At 46.4% G+C, this 24,126-nt stretch overlaps 1 protein-coding gene across 1 annotated transcript in view; it reads right to left on the reverse strand.

Moving 5' to 3' along the window:
- Positions 1-336: 336 nt before the first annotated feature.
- NUDT17 (nudix hydrolase 17) overlaps positions 337-24,126 on the reverse strand; it is a 373,515-nt gene continuing 349,725 nt past the window's right edge. Inside the window, exons 7-8 of the mRNA XM_086945356.1 lie at positions 8,446-8,579; positions 337-880 (exon numbers count right to left, since the gene is read on the reverse strand). Of these exons, the coding sequence (XP_086801482.1) occupies positions 709-880; positions 8,446-8,579 (306 nt within the window). The 3' untranslated portion in view covers positions 337-708. The remainder of the gene's footprint in view (positions 881-8,445; positions 8,580-24,126) is intronic.

The following is a 24,126-nucleotide window of genomic DNA, read 5'->3' on the forward strand; positions in this document are numbered from 1 at the left end:
CTAAGTAGACCCTGTGACGTCATGCGGGTGACCACGACGCCGATGATGGATGCAGAGTCGACCGACACCACCTACCGATGCATAGGGTTACTGCTAAGAAGAAAATTCTCCAGATCCAGTCTGACGCCTGGGGGTAATACTAAGGTAAAGCACCTATAACTAATATATGTCTCTTACAGATACATTGTTACCGAAAGTAAGTAACTTGTTCTTCAGGTAGCTGTGCACATGGGTATTGGGCATTTCTAGTGCAAGACAACCAATGGAGGTTGTGCAGAGGCTGTGATGGGTGGAAGTAAAATGTGAATGACAGCTGATCAGGCTAATAGATGTGGAGCTTGGAAAAAAGCTAGGTATTTATTTGAATGCATTTATATTATGATAGTTTTTGGAAAACAGGAGGCTGGTAATATTGCAATACAGAATTAAAAGTCCTTTGCAGTGGCAGCAAGCACTAAAGTGAAAATTAAAATAGAAATAAGATGTATAGGAAAACACTGAGAGTGCCCCCACCCCCATTAAATGGCACAGGTGGCTTGCATAAACTCAGCAATGTCTTTTACCCTCCCTCTTTTCCTTCCCACAGAGCTTGAAGTTTGACTCATTGCGTCTGTTACATTATTATTTATTCATCTCACCCCTTTCCCGATATTTATTTGGCATGATTTATTGTTTGCCATTTTGCCACCAAAGCAAGGGTTGTTGAGGTCAATGTCCCAAGGAGGATCCGATGTCGCTTGTCACAGTGTTGAGCCAGAGTCGCATGCCGTACTTGACTCCTTTGCAGAGACCTTCCTCTTCTTCTTTGTCCTTGGTGTTCAGAAACACGGATGCGGGGAGGTTCACTTGGGCCAAAAATCCGCTGCGCAGCTCAGTGGCACTGTGGGCAGAATGCAATGTTAGTGTGTGAATATAGGCACTGAAGGCCCCAGGGCTGGACTGGGAACCCAAAGCAGCCCTGCCAAATGTAGTCAGACCAGCCTCCCCGTACGGTACATAGTGAGTGCAGCAAGGGTGTCTGACCATTACAAGGAGGGTATGGGGGGTTCTCCCCCCCAAAAACTTGGGCATAAATTGTGCAGTCTTCAACACACATTTAATTATATATACAAATGTAACGGCTTTTAAAGCATAGTAAATAATGACCTAACAGTGCACCAGGGTTCAACAATCTTTGTTGGGGGCCCCTCATTGATTCCCTCACTATCACCCTGCAACAGTGCCCTGCATCTCTACATTGCTGATCTTACATGTAATTAATTTGTTTTATAGCGCCTCTCCTAGCAGTGTATGGTGTTAGAGCACTTGAATCATATGTGTGTAAATCGGTGTATAGCAAATGTTACAGAAGACAGAGGGGACTGCAAGGTGTAGGATTCATGTAATTCATCATGGTTGGCGTTTTTTAAGAGTGCTTGGTCTAGGGAAGCACAAACTTTAGTTTCAGAACGTAACACAGTGGTTAGGGTTGGCTTTACTAATACGAATATATTTTTACCCAAACAACCCCTTTTTAGCAATATTAGAATAATGAAAGACTTGGGGGAAAAAACATAACTTTCCTACCTGAACCATGTATCCAGTATAGAGGCTCTGGTTTGACCGTCCTACAGCGCAGGGACACACTGGTACAGTGTAGACAGGTGCTTTATACATTCAATTATTATTATTATTCGTTTGCAGGCAGGTCTTGCTCAAAGTGCCACTGGACTTGAGACCACTGGAATAACTGGTAAGAGTACAGAGCTGCCTCTCCTCCCCTCTATAATCTTTAAGCCCCCCCCGAAAACCTCAGGTTGGGTCTCAAAAGCAGTACCTGTGACCTGTGCAGAAAACACTAACCATTTTACAAGTACATTGGGCCCTTTGACCTTGGAAACTCAATAGACCTAAGAGAGAAGAAGAGAAAGAATCCTGGAAAACCTAGGTGGAGAGGTGTCGCCATCTCCACCTAGGTTTTCCAGGATTTTTTCTCTTCAAAGCATATTGACATTGTTGTGGTTTTCTTCAGGAGAGTGCATCCACAGGCAGCCTCCAACCTTGCGGGATGACAGAAAGGTGGTTCTGCTAACAGGTGTTTGTTTATGCAAATATATTGCTGATGGATACTTCTACCTGCAGATTCCTCACCTTTTGAATACCCCAGACCTCAGACTGAATTGGAAACTTTTCAATAGCTCTTCATGCTGGTATGGGGACCTGGCTTCACTTTGGCAACAGAAACCGTGTCTCTGTCATGTTGGCGTACTGACGTGAGTTTCCTTTTTCTCAACGCCATTAATGTGTATCCAGAGCTCTTATCTCATCATGAGTTCATTGACCGTATCAGCCTTTTTCTCAAAGATGCTTTCTTCAGGTGCAGTTGTTTTACTATGTCGCCACCCAAACTGTCCAGTTTCAAACTGTGAAGTGACTGTGATGGTCAAGTTTCTATTACAGACACATGCAACATCTGTCTTTAATGCTTGGGGTCTGACCACTATGTCAAGGCCTGCCACAACTATCGAAGGATGCATCCTAAGGCCTTAAAAGAGAGTGGAGCGAAGCTGTTCATGGCTCCGACACAGGGTGAATGTCGAGGACATTGAAAGTCTAGGCTGAGGTCAGGGATGCTGGAGTCTCCACTGTCAAAGTCATCAAAGAAGAAGCAATGGCATGAATTAGAATGACACCACTCATCTAAAAGTAGTTTGCCATGTTGTCCTCCCTCACTGCAAGGTGTTTTCCCCACCACTCCCCGGATAGGAATTCTAGAAACATGTAACAGTTTGTAAAGAAGATGTTCTAAGGTTGGGAGCCCAGAGGCCGTTGGTCTTGAGAAAAACTGATGTATCACATCAGTCTTTTGGAATAATGAATGTTCTGGCTGGTTTTCAAAGCCTTCCTCTCTCCCCTTCCTTGCCAGACAGTCCAAATCTTGACAGACAATACAACCGCGATGTGGTACATCCACATGGAGAGGGGAGTAGGGTCACATCTCTGTTAAGACACTCTGCGCCTCTGTGGATCTGGCTATTAACCAATCATCTAGCCAGAGTACTCAGTGTATGAGAGGACAGCCTAAATTGTCATCATTCTAGCTGGAGTACTAAATGTACAAGTTGGTAGTCTAAGTCTGTGTCATCTAGCCAACCACTGGTTGCATCATCACCTGGAGGACATCCAGTACATCTTCTCTCCCTGGGGGACTTCTGCTCTGAACCTCTTTGCCACTCACAAGAACACTCACTTCCCCAAACTTTCTGCTCTCCGGTATCCACTGCAAGGAGCATTGAGTGATGAATTTCACTTGAAGTTGAACTTTCAGCTTCAATACTTATTTTCTCTCATACATTTTGATTACTTGGGTTTTGTGGAAAATACATCAACAAACTCAACAGACCTTCTTCTAGCCAGACTATCTTACATTCTGCGTTTCACCCTATTGCTAGTTCAGCAAGAATTCACAGTGGGCACAGTTAAGGACTGCTTATCTGCCCTGTCAGCTTTCCTCTGTCTGCCTTACCAGCTGTTTCTCTTCAAATCACCTATTGTTATGAGGTTCTTGAAAGATCTCACAAACAAGTTTCTTCCTTGTCCCTTTATAATGCTGCAATGGGACCTGAACCTTTTTCTTACATTTTCAATGTGTTACCCCGTTGAACCATTGCACAGTTGCCCTTTGCAGTTGCTCACTTGCAAACGTCTTTTTATTTGCGATTACGTCAACTAGAAGGGCAAGCAAGTTACACGTTCTGAGTGTGAATCTGCCATTCACACCTTTTTTTCATTCAAGCTGGTACTTAGAACCAGTGCTGCCTTCCTGCTGATAGTGGTTACCCCTTTCGACTTAGGCCAGTGTATTACCACACAACCTTCCTCCCTGTGCCACATCCCACGAGGGAGGAAGAGCAAGAGACTCCACTATCTGGACCCCTAGAGAGCAGTCAGTTTCAGAGTTCAGACTGAATGACCAGCTCATCATAGGCTACATAGTGAAGATGTAAGGCAATGCACAAGAGGACATTGTCACAGTGACTAATCTTGTGTATTAAAATGTGCTATGGCCTAGCACGCAAGGACTCACCAGAAGTTATAGGAGCTCATTCCTCAGGAGCTAAATCTTCCACTCTTGCGTAGGGGAAAGGGGATGACTGTGGCAGACATCTGTAGGGCAGCAACTTGGGCCGCCCTCCACCCTTTTGCAAAGCATTACTGTTTAGACTCTGGAGTGAGGAGGCAAAGGTCCCTTTGCACGCTCAGTCCTTCAAGATTTCTAGGCAAAACCAGCTATGTACCCCGTCCGGGTCAGGTCCCACTTGGGAAATAAATTCAAACTGTGAGGAATCTATAGGTTAAAGTATCCAATAGGAATATATATATGAATCTATAGGTAAAAGTATTGCTTTTGCGTTGCAGGGCGCGCTACGAAATTCGTTTTATTAATTAAATTGTTTACTTACCTTCAATTATCCGTACTCCAGTTTTTAGCACCCCCCATCCGCCCCTCCACCGCCCTGCCTCTCCGACCCACCGAAACTCCCTCCACGGGCCGTGGCTGACAGTGACGTCAGTTCTTTCTTTTCCTTCCAGGCCTTCAGCTGGAGGCCCTTCTGCCTGACCAGGCACTTAATGAACCTCTCTTTCCACTCAATGAGGTACTTATGGATACCTACTTGGTCAAAGGCATGCTCCAGGCCCAGAGTCAAAAGGCAGGTAGCATGCTGCCACAGCCAGCCACTGGATAATCCTGACTTCTTGACACAACACTTCGCAAGAGAGAATTTGGTGGTCCGGGTGTACACTAACAGAATCAGTGATAACATCTCTCCTATGATGCTTCCTGACCTTGAGTCTAAACACATGGAGATCTTTGACATGCAAATGTTTTCATCAGCTAGTTTTGCTTTGTACTCAGTCAATTCCAGCTGCCTCTTGAGCCACTACAGTCAGGCTTTATGGGATGCAATTGGTCAAATCATGTCTGTAGTTCCAGAGGATCTAAAGGCATCTTTAGCCCAAATGTTACAGGATGGCCTATATGTCGCAAAATTCTTTATATGGTCTGGCCTCAACACAACTGAATATATGAGTCGGGCAATAAGCACACATGGGATGATTCAGCGCCACACTTGTTCGTGTCTACAGGCTTCTCCAGAGATGAACATGCCATTTCATGGCTTTTGCCTCTTTGGTGAGAAAGTGGATTCGGCCCTGGAACACTTTAAGGAAAATCATGCCACAGCGCATTCCCTGGGGCCCCCTGCCCTTGTCAGGTAATTTCCTCAGCAGTGTAACCCCTTTGATAGCTACGCCAGGAGCTTCTAATGCCATCAGTGCCAGACTCTGCAGCCAGCACAACAAACTTCTCAGCCATTTCACGGCGGATGCCAAAGCATCAAGAGTAAACATTCAGGGGATCAGGGACCCCATGCGGCTCATTCCCTTTCCCCTCTGGCAACGACAACAACAAAACCACTTTAGTGTGTCCTTTTTGACACATACGTAACACAACCAGCAGGTGACAGGATCAAACATTACCCCCAAAGGTTGCAAAACATCATTTTAGCTGTATGGAGCCTCATGTCAGGCAAAGTTATGCCCTCCCATGCCTTTCTACCCAGCTGCCCGTTCCGCGCCCAACAGTGCTGCTGATGGAGGAACACGTCTGTTTGCAGAAGGAAGTGCAAAAGAGGCCATGTAGGGGGTACTGCCTCGTAAATAGGAACAGGTTGTTACTTCTGTTACTTTCATGAACAGAAGGAGTACAGGGGCCTTCATCCACTTTCAGATTTCCACCCTCCTGTGGAAGGACAAATTCAAGATGCTCCTGCTGGTCAAGGTTTTGCCTGCCCTGGATTCCGAAAAAAACTGGGTGGCAGTATTGGACCTGCATGAAGATTATTTCCATATTGCCATCCTGTAAGCTCAAAAGCATTAACAGTCGTTTATAGAGGGCCAAGAGCATTTTCAGTTTGCAGTGCTCTCCTTTGGCCTTACCTGTGCCCCTTGGGTGTTCACGAAAGTCATGGCAGTGGTTGAAGCTCACTTGGGAGGCTGAGTGTACCACTCTTCCCATACCTTGACAACTAGCCGTTGAAGGCATGCTTGCCACAAGTAGTGGTAGACCACTGACAAAAGACTGTGGAACTCCTAACATCATTGTAGTTCACGATCAATGTGACAAAGTAAAACCCAACTTTTTAACAAACAATCTTGTTAATCAGAGCTGTCAAGGATAAGGTGCTGTTTTGTGCATGCAACTCTAGATGGAGAACCCAGAACATCCGGACTATGATCACGATGTTTCAGCCTCCGTCCTGGTTTCAGTGAGTACAGCATGGAGAATGCTGGGACTCTCACTTGGGTTCCTGCACCCGGCTAGTCAACCCCACCAGATAGCATATGTAGGGTATGTAGTGGGACCTGAAATCCCACTGGGCACAGCACTAGGCGAACCTATTGGATTCCATCCAGGTTTTGGAGGAGACTGCAAAGGATCCTGTGGTGGCTACTAGACCACGACTTGGCCAGTAGCAGACTTATCTCTTTAATCCAACAAGAGAATGCATCACTACTGGGTTGGGGATACCATCTGGGAGAGGAGGAAATCAGAGGTCTCGGGCTTCTGGCAGAAACCCGCCTCTCTATCAATTGTGGGTGATCTGCTTCCATTGAAAGCCTTCATACCATTCATAAAGGGGAGGCTAGAATCAGATGCTCACAGACAACACTGCTGCTGTGTGGTACTGCAACCAGTGGGGTGGAGGGGGGTCTTGGGTCTTTCATCTCGTGCCAGGAGGCTATGAGCCTTTGGATGTGGCTGACTCACCAGGGCATTTCTCTGGTCGTGAACCACTTGGCAGTATCTCAAAATGCTCAGGCAGATGAACTTAGTCATCCACGCATAGCAGGTAACAAATGACAGCTACACCTGTAGATTACACAGGAAATCTTCCAGAAATATGGAGAACCCTGGATCAATCTTTTTGCCACAGCCACAATAACGTGCACTTTTGTGCGCTGGAGTTTCCAAGAAGGCTCTCTCTTGAAGATGCTTTCGACCAATAGTTGATCTTACGACTCCTGTATGCCTTTCTGTCTCTACTTCTCTTGGCTCAGGTTCTGAAGAATATCAAGACCAACATGGCCCAAATCATCCTGCTGGCTCCGGACTGGGCCAGAATTGTGCGGTGTCCAGGAATTCTGAGTATGAGCATCTATCCTCAGATCAAGCTTCCACTTTGGGAGGCACTTTGGGAGGATCTATTCTCCCAGCAATAGGGCATGGTTGATGCATGAAGATTGATCAGCATCGGCTAGTCTCCTTCGATCTTCCTTCCATAGGAATTGATGTGATTCTCACAGCAAAGTGCCCATCTATGAATTCATTGTATACCAGGTGCTGGGACAAGTTTATGGCTTGGTGCAGCACCCATCAAACTGACCCTCTACAAGCAGAGCTGCCTGAAGTGTTGTTGTTTGTTATGTTATTGGCCCAGCAGAACATTGCATTGGTCACTGTTAGACTATTTACCTGTAGGCACCCGCACTCCAGTTGCCTTCAATGACATTCTTTCCAGACAGACTGGTGTTGACCACTCTAGCTGCATTTCTGTCGGACCAAGGACTATGGGGTGGACGATCAACTCTTTGCAACCTTCGCTGGATCACAGAAGGGCAAGATAGTGCAGAAAAGAGCTATCTGAAGGTGGATAGTCCTTAGCATAAAAATATGCAACATGCTAGCTAAGAAACAGCCATCTGTAGGACTGAAGGCTCATTCCACTAGAGCTGAGGTTGCTACTACTATACCAGCATGCAGAGTGCCTCTCCTAGATATCTGTCAGGCTGCTACGTGGGCATCAGTGCACATGTTCATGAAGCACTATTGTCTTGACCTTCAGGATGAGCATTTTGTCCATTGGATCCTGCAGAACCTTTTGGTCTTGCAGGACTTTGTGGTCTGAGACATTCCACAGACCCACAACCAGGAGAGGTACTGCTTTGGTATCTTTTCAGAAGTTGAGGAATCTGCGGCTAGAAGTATCCATCAGAGAGCTAAATTACTTGAAATAAAGCTCCTTCTGGTGGATACTCTAACCGCAGATACCTCACTGAACCTCCCACCTCACCTTTTGGTGGATTTGGGATTTATTTATGTTTTTATCTAAAAAGGTCACACAACTAGCTCTGCCCATTGGTCAAGCCAATTTGCCAATGAGCTGATGTTCAGGACGTGAGGAAAACTAGTGGTTAGGTTATCCACCCAAAGAGCGCTATCGAGCGTAAGTAACTTGTTTGTCATTTTAAAATGGGATGACTTACCATCCAGTTCACAATGACACATCATTCAAATCATTTGAAATTTGTAGCCTGAATTTTAGCCATACTTCTGCTTTGGCGGGCTTGGGAGGCAATAAAACCCAATCCTATATTCTTTGCCTGAGCGTTCTTTATCCTTACCCAATCATTGCAAGCATATTCTGTGGTACTGCAGTGGGGTAGGGGCCGCTTAATGTAGAGTGCATCACCTCCAGCTCTCCATGGTCTAGCCAAGCCCAAGCACTGACCTCACACTCATTCGGGCATAGCCTTTCCTAATAAGAGAAAATGAAACTGAAATGTAGTACAATTCTCGGTAAACTTTAAATTTGAACTTAAATGTTGACTTGCAGATTGCATACTTTAAATTCAATTTTAATTACAAATTCTTTAATACCCTTGGAAGTTTCACCAGGAATTAACATTATTTTTTTTAAAGATATGGGAAATGAAGCATAAGAAACATAAGGGGCTCATAAGCTGTTTGACATCACTGTGTTGTAAGCAGAAAAGTATAAATTATAACCAACAGATGACAGAAGACTGTTGAACGGTAAAAAATGTATTCTGTTAAGTTAGCCTCTACTCCTCTTCCATTTTGTCTACCAGCCCCAATTTTGTGTTTCTGCGGGGAATTTCGTAAAGTCAGAAGTTACGTGTTAACTGAAAGCTGGTTGTATTGATAAGGCTTGCGTGTCGCAGTAAGGAGCCCTGCCCTGCCGAAGTGAACAGATGCTTTATTTGTTAGCCCACCAAAGCCTGTAACCTCCCTTGCCTATCTACAAAGATGATGTGGGTAGGGATTTATCAGGATTCAACTGTTCAGCATGTAAGTATTATACAAAGGGGTTGTGTAAGGTGTTGTGTAAGCATCATGTAACAATGACGAAGTGGTTTCAATGTGTTTCACGAGGCACCGAAAAGTATAAATGCCATGTTTAAACTTACAGCCTCCTCCCTCTGGCACTTGCAGTGTCTGAGTGATAGGACTCCTCTCATGAGTGAAATAAACTGGTATTTTGTTTCCACTGAAGTGTTGATCCTCATTTTTGTGAACCCGTAGACTAAGGGTGTCCCTGCACCAGTGAGACAGATACAATCTCCATACTTACTACAAGACCATGAATTATAGCCTTAAATAGGAACGAGAGAAGGGGGAAATAACTCAGATGGGCTAAACCTGTCCTGCAGAGTATTAAACCACCAAGTACTACTTTTTCCAATCATACTTGAAATATCACTTAAGAGTGGTGAACTACCAGTTTGTGGTTGATTGTTATTATATCAAGTGCCACTACATCGTGCAACACTACATAGGCATCATTAAACTGTGGGATACTAAATTATCTCAGAGAGACAACACAATCATACATGTTTTTAAAAACAATAACTTAATTAAATGATCCTTAACATATATGTTATTAATTCATATATTTACCTTATGTAGATTAATTACTCTAAAAAAATGTAAAGTCCTGCTATCTAGTGGAGATAATGTTGTGGGCTATACCTTTAGGATTTTGATAACTTGTCATTTAGGATTGTGTTCTTGGTGGATGTGTTAGGTTTTTAGTGCATTCATGGGCTTTGATGACATTTTAAAATCATTGCTATTGGGCATTAACCAAAAGATAGTGAAGCAACAGGCGTTGTTGGTATGCCAATCGTAAAGCCCTACAAATGGGGATTGAAGATTTTCTCTTCTCCCACTCGGTAGCAGATTGGTAGAAATGCTGGTGGCTAGCACACTAAGGTGCAGATTAGGAGTCTGGAGGTCCTCGGACTGCCATACTCGCAGCGAGGCAGCAGTGGCGGTCTTGTGACTGCCACATTACGACCATAGTGATCGTGGACTGCCGATACCAGCAGGGAACTGCCGTACCCTGGCAGTGGCGTGGGTGTCCAGAGGCATCTATATGTTTGGCTGGACTGCTGTGGTCCCGCCAAGCATATTAGGAGTTTCCTCTCTATGAAAACCCTGGTGGTGAGGAAACAAAGGGGCCCTGTAGGGACACCATGTGCCTCACGCCCCATGGATGCACACACGGGGGCACAACATGTGCCCCCCCTGTGAGCAAACACAGACGTTTCAGCACGGCATGGACTTTTCAGTCCATGCCGTGCTGGAACTGCTTTTGATGTTCCCATTGCGTTGCTTATTTTATAGGCCGCACTGTGGTAACACCAAAGGAATCGCCTGCCAATTACTAAAAAAAGTAATCATACAGCAGGCGGTTCTCACATGGGTTTGGTGGTGCGGCGGTGGGGTGGTCCCACAATCGCACCGTCAAACTCATAATCAGCATCTTAGAGGATGGTAGTGTTTGAGTTCCAGCACTGGTTTTAGTGATCTACTTGCAAATTCCACACTTCAACAATCTCAAGGCGCCAGACTGGGAAAAATCTGCCCATCCCCAACATGTGGCAACGTGATCCTAAGTCCACTTGAGCATTTCCCAGTGATATAAGACTGCCATAAATAGTGCAACCTAGTGCTCTGATGGCTGTTCTCGTTTGTCCGTGTGCCCCTTGACATGACTCAGATGTGCTCTTTTCTGAAATTTTCCACTGTTGTAAATGTTATGCAGTGCTATAGATATGGTTTCTGACGATTAGAGCTCTCAGCATTTCGGTATCTTAATCCTGGGTGAGTCTGATTTCAGAGCCAACTTGGGGTCCATTTGGGTTAGGAATTTCTCACTTAATTGAAACGAGGGTGCCCTTTGATGGACTATGCCTGCCAGTGACCAAGCAGTCTGCCTTGTTCCAGCTGGATTGAGCTCCAGAGGTAATATTTAGGATTCATCACCCTTCCTCTGTCTCTTGTTGTCACTTCGGTTGAGATATGTGTTCCTCTTGTCTGACTTTACTATTAACCTTGGAGCAAGTCAACTGCTTTGGGGGCACTCTTCAACTCTGACCTCTATGTCGTCTTCAGACTGTGCTCCTGCCTGGATGAGCCAAGTCCTGGCCCCGGTGCCCATCTCTAATGCGGTTCTGCCAGATTCACTCCTAGCTTTTAAATTAACTGGTACTGACCCCACTCAAGTGGCAGCATCCGCCAAGGTGTTGCTGGCTAATCTCCAGCCCACTTAGACTCACTATTCTGCACCTTCAGGCACATGGTATACCTCACTAATGCCGGCTTCTACCCGGAGGCCTCAGAGCAGGTAGTGGGCTCTGGCATAGATGGTTTCCACTTTGCCACCTAAGGTCATGTCAATTTCATCATAATTTCTGTTGTCAATGGCATGGAGGCCAGCGTCTGCACAGGACACTCGCTAGTTCTACCAGTTGCTGCATGTTCGTGGCTGAGTTGACAAGAAACGTAGATCAGTTCTCAGTGCTGTGCTTCCTCACTCCTCAAAATCTTGACATCTGAGAAACAGGCACGTGATTCACTTGTCTGGTCCTGTCATTACAATGACTTTGGGGTAGGTGTGTGACAATGTTGATATTGTCAAATAGGCACCATCTCCACTTCAGAGTCTCACAGAGGTTTGTATCATGCCTTTCATGATGCAAATAGATGGGAGTCTTAAGGATAAGGTGGATCTTAAATGGACAGCTAGACTTTATTCGGAAGTCATTTATTTTTTAATGTGACAGTGAAAGACTATGGATTCATGGATTTTATGTCTTCCAATCTACCAGTATTGTAGGGTGAACCACCTAAGATCATACAGTTGTTGATGACTACAGACTATCAGTGCATTTTTCTTCATCTGCTCCATGGCATGTTGTTTGGATTGGAATTGAGTTGAGGCAATGGGTAAGAAAATGTTTTTGTTATCTGGCCTTCCGTTCTTGTGATGCTATGTGTCTCTTGGGTGTTACCCCAATGTTCTTTAGGGAATGGAGCAGATTGTGGTCCTGCTTCTTTCAGATCTTGAGTGGCTTCTTTGCTGTGGTGATTCACATGGATCTGACACTAGAGTAGCTCCCCCTGACAGACTTTATGAAATAGTCATGTTCATTGAAGGTGACATTCAACGTACCATAAAAGGGGTATTTTGGGAGAATCTTACGACTATCTATGACATTTTGTTAGTAGAGGCTGACTGGCCCCCACCTTTTGTTCTCGCAGCTCCAAAAAAAAAAAAATGTCGCAGGGATTCCGTTCTCACACAGAACTGTGCATAGAGACTTGGAACCTCAGTGAATTAGGGTGTACCAAAACTCACCATAGTACCCAAAATCCCCTACCAGACTAGCTACAGTGTCTCATTGGTTATCACAGACTCCCAATGCTTAGACAAACCAGAACATGGACTTAGTACACCTCAGGTAACGTGGAACACATGAACACTCTTTCGTTATACAATCATTTCAATCCAGAACAAGGAGTAAAAGAGGACACATGCATATTTGAAATGTTTATTCACTAATGCAGTGTTCTCAAACGCAGTATCTTAGCTAATACAAGCAAACATATTATAAAAAACAAAGCAATCAGCATAGTCACTAGTCCATAGAATACAAATGGTGAAAGCATGGTAAAATGCTAAAACGAATAGGGTTCAGTAACACCTAATTCTCACCCTCCCTAGCTAGTATATTATATTATATCTAAGAAGGTCTCTTTGGGTTTTTAGCAGGGCGGGCCCATACCTCCGATCTTAGTGGTAAGGGATCACATCATCTTCCACCAGCTCTCTGCATGCAAAGCACCTTCAAGTGTGTGTGTATGCTCTGTGCAATGCAATATAAAACGCGCCTAAAGCCGGAATTTGGCTGCAGCTGCATGTATGTTATGTCTAGGAATGTGCGAAGATCAGGCCTCACAACAACCACTGTGTTGAGATATCCTTGAAGGTTTCAGCACTCACTGTATAGACACAGCTCACCAAGCAAGGCTGATATCAGAGTAACAACATATTATTCTCGCGTGAACGAAAAACATTCTACTAGGCTCAAAGCTAAAGCAACAGATATGTGTCGTGTGCAGAAGCAGCAGAACGGTAAAATGGCGTTTAAACTCCAAATAAGCTCATGCTAACTTAACACAGCATATAGGCAAGTATATCTATATGACAGCTCCCCACTCCTCTTCGCACATCATGAAAAGGGACCAGACATTTGTGAATATAACTGCTTGACCTGTTTTAGATGGGATTGTATGGGATGCTGTAAAGTTCCAGATACATGGTCCCACAGAGGTTATTAATGTTCCCAATGTACTCCATTTTTCTATGGGGGATGTGGTTAAACAGAATATTCACTATGATGATTGGGATATAAAAGCATTTGAAGCTTTATTTACTGATTTGAAATATTATGCTGCCTTTGATGCTGAGGATTTATATTTAGAATCTGCGAGTTATGGTGATTTGTATTGTTACCAACATTTTGGCAATCACTTTCTACATAAGACTAGCTCATTTAGAAGCATGGTTAATTCAACGCAGTGGGAACATTGTCCCGCACCAGTGGAAGGCAGTTCCAGAACATTTTTGAATAAGTTTTCCTATTTTACTGATTTTATCAGTCCAACCTAATGCATTTTATTTTAAATTGACTGGACAGTCGTTTTCCAAGGTTAGACTTACCCACACTAAATTACTTTATTCGATGTCCTTTACTGACGAGTTGGCTGTTGGGGGCTATGAAATGTGGAGAGATACTATCGATCTTAAATCTGTTTGGGGTTCTAAAAGTTGGCAAGTGCAAGGCACTGAGGCTTTGCATCGTGATTGTCTCATCCCGAACCATATGTTGTTTCTGAATGATACTATTTCACAAACCACATGCTTTGGATTGGCTACTTCTAAAAAATTAAATGCTCCGTCATTTCCTGATTTGGGTGAATATCCCCATTGGAATAGTTTTACCAGTACACCCATGAGTGAAATACAGGCACTGTTAATTAATTCCTCTTTTAATGTTTCCAGCATTAATCCAGAAGGCTGGTTGCTATGGCACAAAAGTGCAGATTCCTGCCAGCACCGCTTTCTGGGTCAGACCCCTGGCTATACAGAGGTTAGAGCTGACCCCCGTTTTCAGACTCACCATTCAGTCAACACCTATTCTGTAGGCAAATTGTGCCAGAGTTGGCTTAGACATTCATCCTTAACGTCTGTTAAGTCGCATTTGTCCAAACTCACTGAGACTGTCCATTTAAATGATTTTGTGAAGGGCCCTGCGGGTGGCAGATCGAAGAGATGGATATATGCTGCTTACAATGAGGTTTGGAAACTGTCTTAAATTGAAGCTGCTTCTAGGCTTAGGGCTATAGATCAAGCCAATTTAGAAAAAGTGCTTGCTGTTGTAGATAATAGCATTAACACCCTTTCTTCCCGAATGTACACTTTAGATAATATTGTCTCATCTGTGGTTGATATTGTACAAGAAGATGTGGCAGTGTTATATCATGGGCAAAATCAATTGCGTTCTGTTATGCAGTTTGCCTGGACTTTGCAAAAGTTAAAGAATGGTCGCGTTCCATGGGATTACATGAACACAAGCTTCTTATTTCTGCCTTTTAATTTGACTTTGAAACAGCAAATTATGTCAATGAAAGATGCCACGTTTTCCCTGTTGCATATTGAAAAATTAAAACCTTTGCCTTTTTCTGTAGCAGAGGCAAATTCAGCTGTTTGGCTTATCCACGGGTTAATAACCTTACTGTTCTCTCTTTTCAAATTGGAGAATTGCATGAAACACTCTGCTATAGGCAGATTTGAGCTCCTGGGTGGTGCATATCTTCATGAAGTTTGGAATCTCCCATTCACTTACAGATGTTTGAGGGATGGTAAAGAAGTCTTTTTGAATGGCGAAGATTGCATCACTACACCAGATCATTCATTAACATGCAGAAATCTTCAGTTGTACGGCTCGTGTAATGTGCTTGCACCAAATTTAGCGTGTGTTTTAAAAGGCACCCCAGTCCCGGCCATTACACCTACATTCACACTGCTTGCTAATGGTAGTTATTTATTGTTAAATAATGAAGAGTGTTGTGGGATACACAACGGTATTGCTTACATTGTTACCGTTTCCCAGCGAGTAACTTGTTGCAAGAATGTGTTGTTCACTCCTCCACTTGGCAGGCTTGATGTTTCCATCTGGCCCTGGATTAGTGTCTCTGCAACACGGTGTCTTCTGATCTGGATTTTGATCTACTAATGAGTCCCTTAGTTGCTCATGAAATAGACTGTTCTAGTACCGGGATTATGGCCTGCGCAGCAGCATATGGGGTTCTAGGCAATTGGAACATTTGGACTGCGGCCAATGACTTTCTGGATCGCAGTTATATTGAAATAAGCCTGAGTTGTCCTCTGATGATGCTAGAGGCTCTGGCGGTCGCGGAACATGTATGTTCTTTCCCTTTGCTTAATTGGATGGCTGAAATGTTCATGGATGAAAACAACGACTTCCTGTTGGAGGCAGTTGCAGCATATGGTGCTTACACGTTGTTGGACTGAAGTACGATTTTTTGTTGTTGCTTCATAGACATGTGCTGAACTCGTGAATATTTTTTTCATGTTTTAATTTTTCCTTATATTTTTTAGGTCTTTTTACACCCCCAGTGCTTGTTTTCACTGACTTGGATTTTTGAATTTTCATTCTTTATTTTCAAGGTTGGCAACCTTTCTGAACTTGGTTCTGTCTCTTTCGAACTTGAACTCTGCATTCTATGACATTTGCCCTGGGTGCTGTGAGTTCCCCTAACATGGGGGGGTGTAGTGTGGTTTATGGGCCTCTTTTTGAGTGCATGTTAAGTTAGCATGGCTTAATAGGAGTTTAAACGCCATTTTACCTTTTGCTGCTTTTTTGCACACAACACTGCTTAGCTGTTTTTGCAGAGTTAGCTTTCACAAAGGTTCATACATGGGAAAGGGTTTGTTTTTCTACATCTCTAGACATACATTGTGCCCCCAGTCTGTACAGTGAGTGCTGACCCACTAAGGTTATCATAAAGTGCAAGCTTGTTTATCGGCGTGTCCGTGTAACACTTTCTAGACACAACATTTTGGCAGCTGCAAGCCGAGTAGGATTCTGGCGCCTTTATCATAGCATACTTGCCAGAATTGAACACACTTGGAAGATTCCAGGCATGCAGAGAGACTAACCGGTCCTGATGTAATTTACACTTACTGAGCGGACAGGTAAATGGGGTCCACCTAAAAAAGCTCAAGAGACCTTCTATAGTTTTATAATACATAGTCCTTTATAGGGAGGGTGTTAAAACTAGGCGCTTTCATTACCTGTTTGCACTATCATTGTAATATGATTCCTCCTTTTGTATTTTATGGAGTTGTAACCATGCTGACCATATTATTTTTAATCATATGTATGCTTATGTTGACTAAAGTACTGCGCTTGATATCACGTTGTTAGAATAAATATTTTAACCTTATCGTGTCTCTTTTTTACTCCTGTTGTGGACTATTATGAGAGTATAACCAAAGAGTGTTCTCACTTCCCACCATTCCTGAGATGGTCCTAAGTAGCATGTTCTAGGTTGTCTAATCATTGGTTCTTTGCTGTAGGACGAGGAGCTAATGTGACACTGATTGCTAGTCTGGTAGGGGATTTTGGGTACTAAGGTTAGTTTTGGCACATCCTAATTCACTGAGGTCCTAAGTCTTTGTGCACAGTTCTGTGTTTGCGCAGAATCCCTGTAACAAGGGAGACAGGGGTAGCAACGGAGGACAACAGCAGTGCAGGCGCAATGGTAGCACAACAGACCTGGGAAGGCAGGGGAAGGGGTACGCACATGGACAACGGGAGACAGGGTAAGGGGGAAGGGGAAGGGTGCAATGTAGGGCTGCGGCAGCACAATGAACGGGGAAGGGGCAAGCCACACACAGCAGGGGGAGGTGGGAGGGAGACCGGGGATGCAACGGAGGACAACAGCAGTGCAGGCGCAGTGGTAGCACAACAGACCTGGGAAGGCAGGGGAAGGGGTACGCACATGGACAACGGGAGACAGGGTAAGGGGGAAGGGGAAGGGTGCAATGTAGGGCTGCGGCAGCACAATGAGCGGGGAAGGGGCAAGCCACACACAGCAGGGGGAGGTGGGAGGGAGACCGGGGATGCAACGGAGGACAACAGCAGTGCAGGCGCAGTGGTAGCACAACAGACCTGGGAAGGCAGGGGAAGGGGTACGCACATGGACAACGGGAGACAGGGTAAGGGGAAGGAGAAGGGTGCAATGTAGGGCTGCAGCAGCACAATTAGAGGGGAAGGGGCAAGCCACACAGAGCAGGGGGAGGTGGGAGGGAGACCGGGGATGCAACGGAGGACAACAGCAGTGCAGGCGCAGTGGTAGCACAACAGACCTGGGAAGGCAGGGGAAGGGGTACGCACATGGACAACGGGAGACAGGGTGAAACGGGAAGGGTGCAATGTAGGGCTGCGGCAGCACAGTGAGAGGGGAAGGGGCAAGCCATACAGAGCAGGGGGAGGTGGGAGGGAGACTGGGGATGCAACGGAGGAAAACAGCAGTGCAGGCCCAGTGGTTGCACAACAGACCAGGGAGGGCGAGGGCAGGGGTACGCACATGGGGAATGGGAGACAGGGTGAGGGGAAGGGGTGCAATGTAGGGCTGAGGCAGCACAATGAGAGGGGAAGGGGCAAGTCACACAGAGCAGGGGGAGGGAGACAGGGGGAGCAACGGAGGACAACAGCAGTGTAGGCGCAGTGGTATCACAACAGACCAGGGAGAGTGGCAGCAGGTGTACGCACATGGAGAATGGGAGACAGGGTGAGGGGGAAGGGGTGCAATGGAGGGCTGCAGCAGCACAATGATAGGGAAAGAAGGGGGCAGGGACATGCACATGTACAACAAGGGCAGGTTGGAGGGGAAGGGCAGCATCAGGAGGGCAGTAACAGCACAGCGACAGCAGTGCCACAAAGGAGGAAACAGGGGCATGCACACAAAGAATAGGGTCATGGAGGGGAGGGGAGCAGTAGCAGTAACAGTACTAGAGGGCATCAGCAGCATAGTGGCGCGAGGGGGCAGGAGCACACACGAAAGAACGGGGGTTGGGAGGGGAGGGCAAGGGCAGCATCAGGAGGACAGTGGCAGCACAACAGGTCAGGCAGGGAGGGGGTAGGGACACAGACATGGAGAATGAGGGGGGAAGGGACCATAATAAGGGCAGTGGAAGCACTGGGGCTGTGGAAACACAATGAGGCAAGGGGCAGGGGCATGCACACGAAGGGCAGTAAGAGAGGGAAGTGGCATCACAGAGGCAATGGCAGCACAATGGACGAGTGATGGAGGGCACATGTACAATGAGAGCAGGGTGGGCAGCACAATGGACCAGGGAGGAAGAGCCACAGTCACACACATTGAGAACAAGGGGTGGGGCAGGGGCAGCAAAGGAGGGCAGGGCAGCACAGGGGCAGTAGCAGCACACATGACCAGGGAAGAAAGGAACAGGGGCATACACAAGGTGACTAGAGATGGCAAATGCAGCAAAAAGATGGCAGTGGCAGGACAGGAACAGTTGCAGCAATGCAGGCCAGGGATAAACAGGCAGTAGCACAGACACAGAACAAGGAGGCTGTGGGGAGGGGTGCAAGGCTAGCAATCGGAGGGCATTAGAAGCACAACAGACCAGGCAGGGAGAGCTCAAGTACATGGACACAGAGATCGAAGGGTGATGGGGCAGTGACAGCACAATGAGGGAGGTGGCAGGGCTATGCACATGGTGAAGGGGAGGGCACTGGCAGCACAACTGACCAGAGGGGGAGAGGACAGGGGCACTAAAATTGAGGACAAGGTAAAAGGCGTCAGGGACAGCCACAGAGGGCAATGGCAGCACAATGGCTAGAGGGGGCAGCGGACACACACACACAGAGAATGTGGCGGGCAGGTAGAAGGGACAGAGGCAGCAACGGAGGGCAGTGGCAGGGAAATGGATCAGGGAGGGAGGATGCACCAGTCTGCCCATAGAGAATGGGGATTTACAAAAGGGGGTGGTGATGAACAGAGTGTCTGAATTGAGCAGACCACTCTTACCCAGTCCAAAGATCAGGGCTTGATCCATCACCGTTATTTATCTCACTGCCCCATCCCAGCTCAGAACCTGGCTATATGCAAATCAGTCTGTCCCTGGCCCAGTGCATCATGGGAACAGGGCAGACTGAACTACCAAGCCAATTCTTTACCAGAAAGGAGACAAGCTACCGGGGACCGGTTTCTGGCATTTCAGCCTCTTCGGCCCGGCTTGCTTGAATCCTGATGGAGCAGTGAGAAAGGGACTCATGTCTGAGTATACCCTGCCACACCTATAGTGGCCAAAATCGATTTACAAAAGGGGGTGGTGATGAACAGAGTGTCTGAATTGAGCAGACCACTCTTACCCAGTCCAAAGATCAGGGCTTGATCCATCACCGTTATTTATCTCACTACCCCATCCCAGCTCAGAACCTGGCTATATGCAAATCAGTCTGTCCCTGGCCCAGAGAATGGGGAGCTGGGGTCGCAACAGAGGGCAGTGGCAGCACAACTGACCAGGGAGGGAGGGGCTTGTGCATTCACAAAGAGAACAGGTGGCAGGGGGAGGGTGGAGGCAGCCATTGTCAGAAAAAAGGGCCGAGGCAGCATAAAGGACCAGAGAGGGAGGGGACAAGAGTATGCATATGGAGACCATCAGGAACAGGGAGGGAAGGCGGGAGGGGTCAGAGGTAAGGGCATTAATTGATTGATGGGGGTTGTGACAGAAGAAGGTACAGAGGGGGGCAGTATCAGCACAACAAGGAGGGGCAAGAGCCAAATACAGAAAAAGGGAGAGCAAGGCAGGGGCAATGACAGCAAAATTGACCAGGACATGATTCAGCCAGGGCACCCAGAGAGTGTAGAGCAGGGGGGAGGGGCAGAGGCAATGACAGAGGGTTCTGGCAGCACTGTGGAGAGGGAGGGGGTAGGGAGGCACTCATGAAAAAGGGTGATAAAGGGTGTGGGAGCAGACTCGGGGGCAGCAACGGGGGCAGAGCCAGCACAGGGGCAGTGGCAGAGCAAGAGACTAGGGATGGAGGTAGCAGGGCCACTGACAATAGGGGAATGGGATGGGTGCAGGAGCAGCAATACAATGCAGTGGCAGAACAGGGCAGTGGCAGAAGAACAAGGGAGGAGGCAGAGGCATGCACACTGAGAGCTGGACACTGTAGAGGGGCGCAGAGGCGGCAACAGACCAGGGAGGGAGGGGCAGGAGAACACACACACACAGAAGGTAAGTAGACGAAAGACCAGCAATTGAGGGTAACACCAGCACAATGGACCAGGGAGGGTGTAGGGGCACACACACGGAAGTAGACAGGGAAATGGAGGCTGGAATCAGCAACGGAGGGCCATGGCAACACAGGAGCAAGTGCTACACAACAGACCAAGGAAAGAGAGGTAAGCTGACCATTCAGGGCAGGCCTGTATGGGACCACAGAGAGAGGGCAGAGGCATGGAGTAGAGTTCAGCAGGGGCAGCCAGCTAACCACAGACAGAAGGCGGAAGGGGGCAGGGGACACAGACAGCGAACCGAGGGAAGGGAGAGGGAGGGAGTGGGGCAGCAATCTAAACTTCGAGGGCAGATCTACATAGGCAAGGGAGGCAGAACAGACCAGTGAGGGTAGATGGGAGGAATCACAGGCCCACACACACAGAATGTAGGGCAGGCAGGAGGGGACAGGAGCAGCAAGCTGATCACAGAGGGCAAGCCAGCAAGCTGACCACCTATGGCAAGGGGAAAGGGGTGCAGGGACAGCAAGCTGACTTTTCAGGGCAGGCTAGGAGGGGCAATAAACTGGCCATGGGGGTCAGGCTGCCGTGCGTTGGACATCCAGAGGGGAATGGGCTTGGCCAAGCACATGCTGCACATTGCCAAAAGACTGCACAGTTGGGGTGTTGACTGACGTTCTGTGATTGTTGACTGCATGCATGTGCAATGAGTGTGTAACACATAAGTGGTAGTAGGACTTGGGTAGTGGTAAGAGTCTGAGGACTGGGACCTGTGGTATCCATTTTGGATGGTCCCTGGTTTATCAAGGCCCAAGATCGCAGGTGGACATAGCTTCCCTAGAAAGTGGAATTGTATCCACTGCATTCCTATGCTGAAGGATGGAGACCCAGACACTGATTTGAAGGAGGATAGAGCCAGAACTTCGCCTAACATGTCCATGAGAATCCTTGTTAGCCTAAGGCTGCTGATTAGTTCTTCCTAAGCACCGCCATTTGGTAGGGCTTGGGCTGTGGTTTCTGTTGCTGTAGGTGAAAAGCTTTTAGAAAGGAACTACTCTTTCCCCCCGTTGATGATTATTGCCTCCGGAAAACTGTGGAGAACCATAGAGATTGCACACCTCACTGTGCCCTTGTTTTGGATAGTCTTGCATAGAGCCTGCATCATTGCTATCGGCTGCGAGAGACATCACCTTGCACAAAGGCTGTATCTGAGGAACTGCCAGAGAATGACATCTGAAAGGGATTCAACCCAAACCAATTCTGAAACCTTGGAGTGGAACATGAGAGTAAAGGTGGATCCAAAAACCCTGCTTTGTTCCTTTTGCAACTTTTTTTACACCAAGGAAGTGAGTGCTCTGCAGAGTACTCAAAGGACTGCTGTGTGACCAGGGCTGGCGAATGAATAACAGCCAGGCTTCCAGAGGTGAGACCATCACCTGAAGTGTGAATGCTTGTAAAAACAGCACAGAGGTAACAACAGTGCCTGCAAACTGTGAGCGAACAAGCAGCAGTAATGGAGGCTAAGGTCTGCAGAGCGAACTTAAGACTTGAGTGAAAAATCACAAAAGGTGGAACTCGAACTGAACTGTTGGGTGAATCTCTGCCTTGGGGATCATTTGAAAATAGTGCATCTCCATCCCAATTTATACAAGAGGGATTATAGGCGCAGGTGAAGTCCATCAGAACAGAGATTACCAAAGGGTGTATTGTCTCAAAGAAGATCGAAAACAGGAATACTGCCATGTCTGATTACCCTAACTGTGCGGTTTAGTATTACGCTATCCTCATTGCTTAAGTACTTTTTTATTCAAAAGTCAAGCACTGAGCTGAACAATACATTACTCTGTCTGTTAGTCGACTGTCGAGTTTTGAACTACTGTCCCTCACACTACCCCCTGAGAAGCCTTTCAATGCTTGCCCTCACTACTAGAGTCAAATGCAAAAAGTGTGTACTTAGCCCTTTTTGCAGAGCCATAGTAGGAAGGGCCTAGTGGCAAACATCACAATTGGGGCCTAATAGCCCCTATCTGCCCTCTTGCTCCCAGAACAGGGTCTGACATCAGCCACGAGAATCCCCGAGGCGTAGGTGTCGGCGTGTGGAGGCAGCTACTCAGTTTGTAGTCATGTTAGCACTCAGCAGTCAGATTTTGGGTCTGCCCGTATCAATCTGCAACAACAGGCAACGCTAGCCACCAGAAGAAGAGCCAGAAGGTGAATCATTAAGGGCCAGATGTAGGAGCCCTAATACCGGTCGGTAACGGCCGAATTCGGCCGTTACCGACCGGTATTTGGGTTTCCAGATGCAGGGGGCCTATATTTTACCGATTCTGTAAAGTTACCGAATCGGTAAATTTAAAGAATCGGTAAAATACCGAATCGGTATATTTACCGATTCGGAACAACCATATGTAGGTGGCCCTCCTAAGAGTGCCACAGGCCCTTAAAAATCGGTATTTTACCACCCAATCCTATTGGGTGGTAAAATACCGAATTCAGGTGTGCATGCACATCTGTGCATGCACACCTGTGCACTGTGACACACAGACATGCCCTTAGGGCATGTCTGTGTGCCACATTGCACACAAGTCCAGAATTGGGGTGCTAGAGGGTGTCAAAGTGACACCCCCTGCACCCTTGCAGGATTCGGTATTTACCGATTCTGTAAATACCGAATCTGTATTTCACATTGATTCCTATGGGCTTCAAGGCCCATAGGAATCAATGGGAAATACAGAATCGGTATTTACAGAATCTGTAAATACCGACTCTGACAGATTCGGTAATTTTTTACCTACATCTGCCTCCTTCCAATTTACCGACTTTTAAATACCGAATCGGTATGACTCGGTATTTAAAAGTCGGTAAATCGGATTCACCTACATCTGGCCCTAAATGTGCACATACAAGTTGAGGCATGCTCATGGGAGCTTCTGATTGCAAACAAATAAAGTAGAAAAGGGCCAACCTCTACCAGTCTCCTTTTCGTTGCCTCCAAATTACAAACTTATCAAATCCTGCTTTTTGGTTGTATACAACCCTTATTTACACAACTTATATGTTTTTTATCGCACATGTTCCCATATATGATAGTGTCCCTAAATTTGACATTTCTAGAAATTCATGAAACTAACAATATCTAGGCTCTTATTCCATTCCCAAAACAAGACAGCACATTTGAATGGCTCAGAGTTCATCTCAATTTTTAAACAGTCTCCTAGTATGCACGGTGGTGGCATAATAAAATTAGGAATTTTGGAGCATATTACCAACAACTAGCGAGAATTATCGCTATGTTGGCTTAGCGGCAATATTAATATCGCCGAGCTCCGCCGATTTTTATCGCAGATAAACCTTGCTATTATCAAGGTTTATCTCAAAAGCGATAAAATTCGGCCGAAATGCATGAATATCGCTGAAAAGTCAGCGATATTCATGCATTACCGAGCTAATGCTCTTAGCCATGTTATCCACCTACCATTGTATAACATGGCTAAGAACTGATCTGGGCAGGCCTTAGCTTTTGGAGATATTCGCGCTTAGCGCGAATATTTCCAAAAGTAGGTAATAGGAGATAGCGATGTTAGCGACTGTTTCCAGTCGCTAACATCTTGGCACGCCCACTTTGCATGTCATTAGCG

Source organism: Lissotriton vulgaris, chromosome 12, assembly GCF_964263255.1.
Source record: "Lissotriton vulgaris chromosome 12, aLisVul1.2, whole genome shotgun sequence".
NCBI classification, from domain to species: Eukaryota; Metazoa; Chordata; class Amphibia; order Caudata; family Salamandridae; genus Lissotriton; species Lissotriton vulgaris.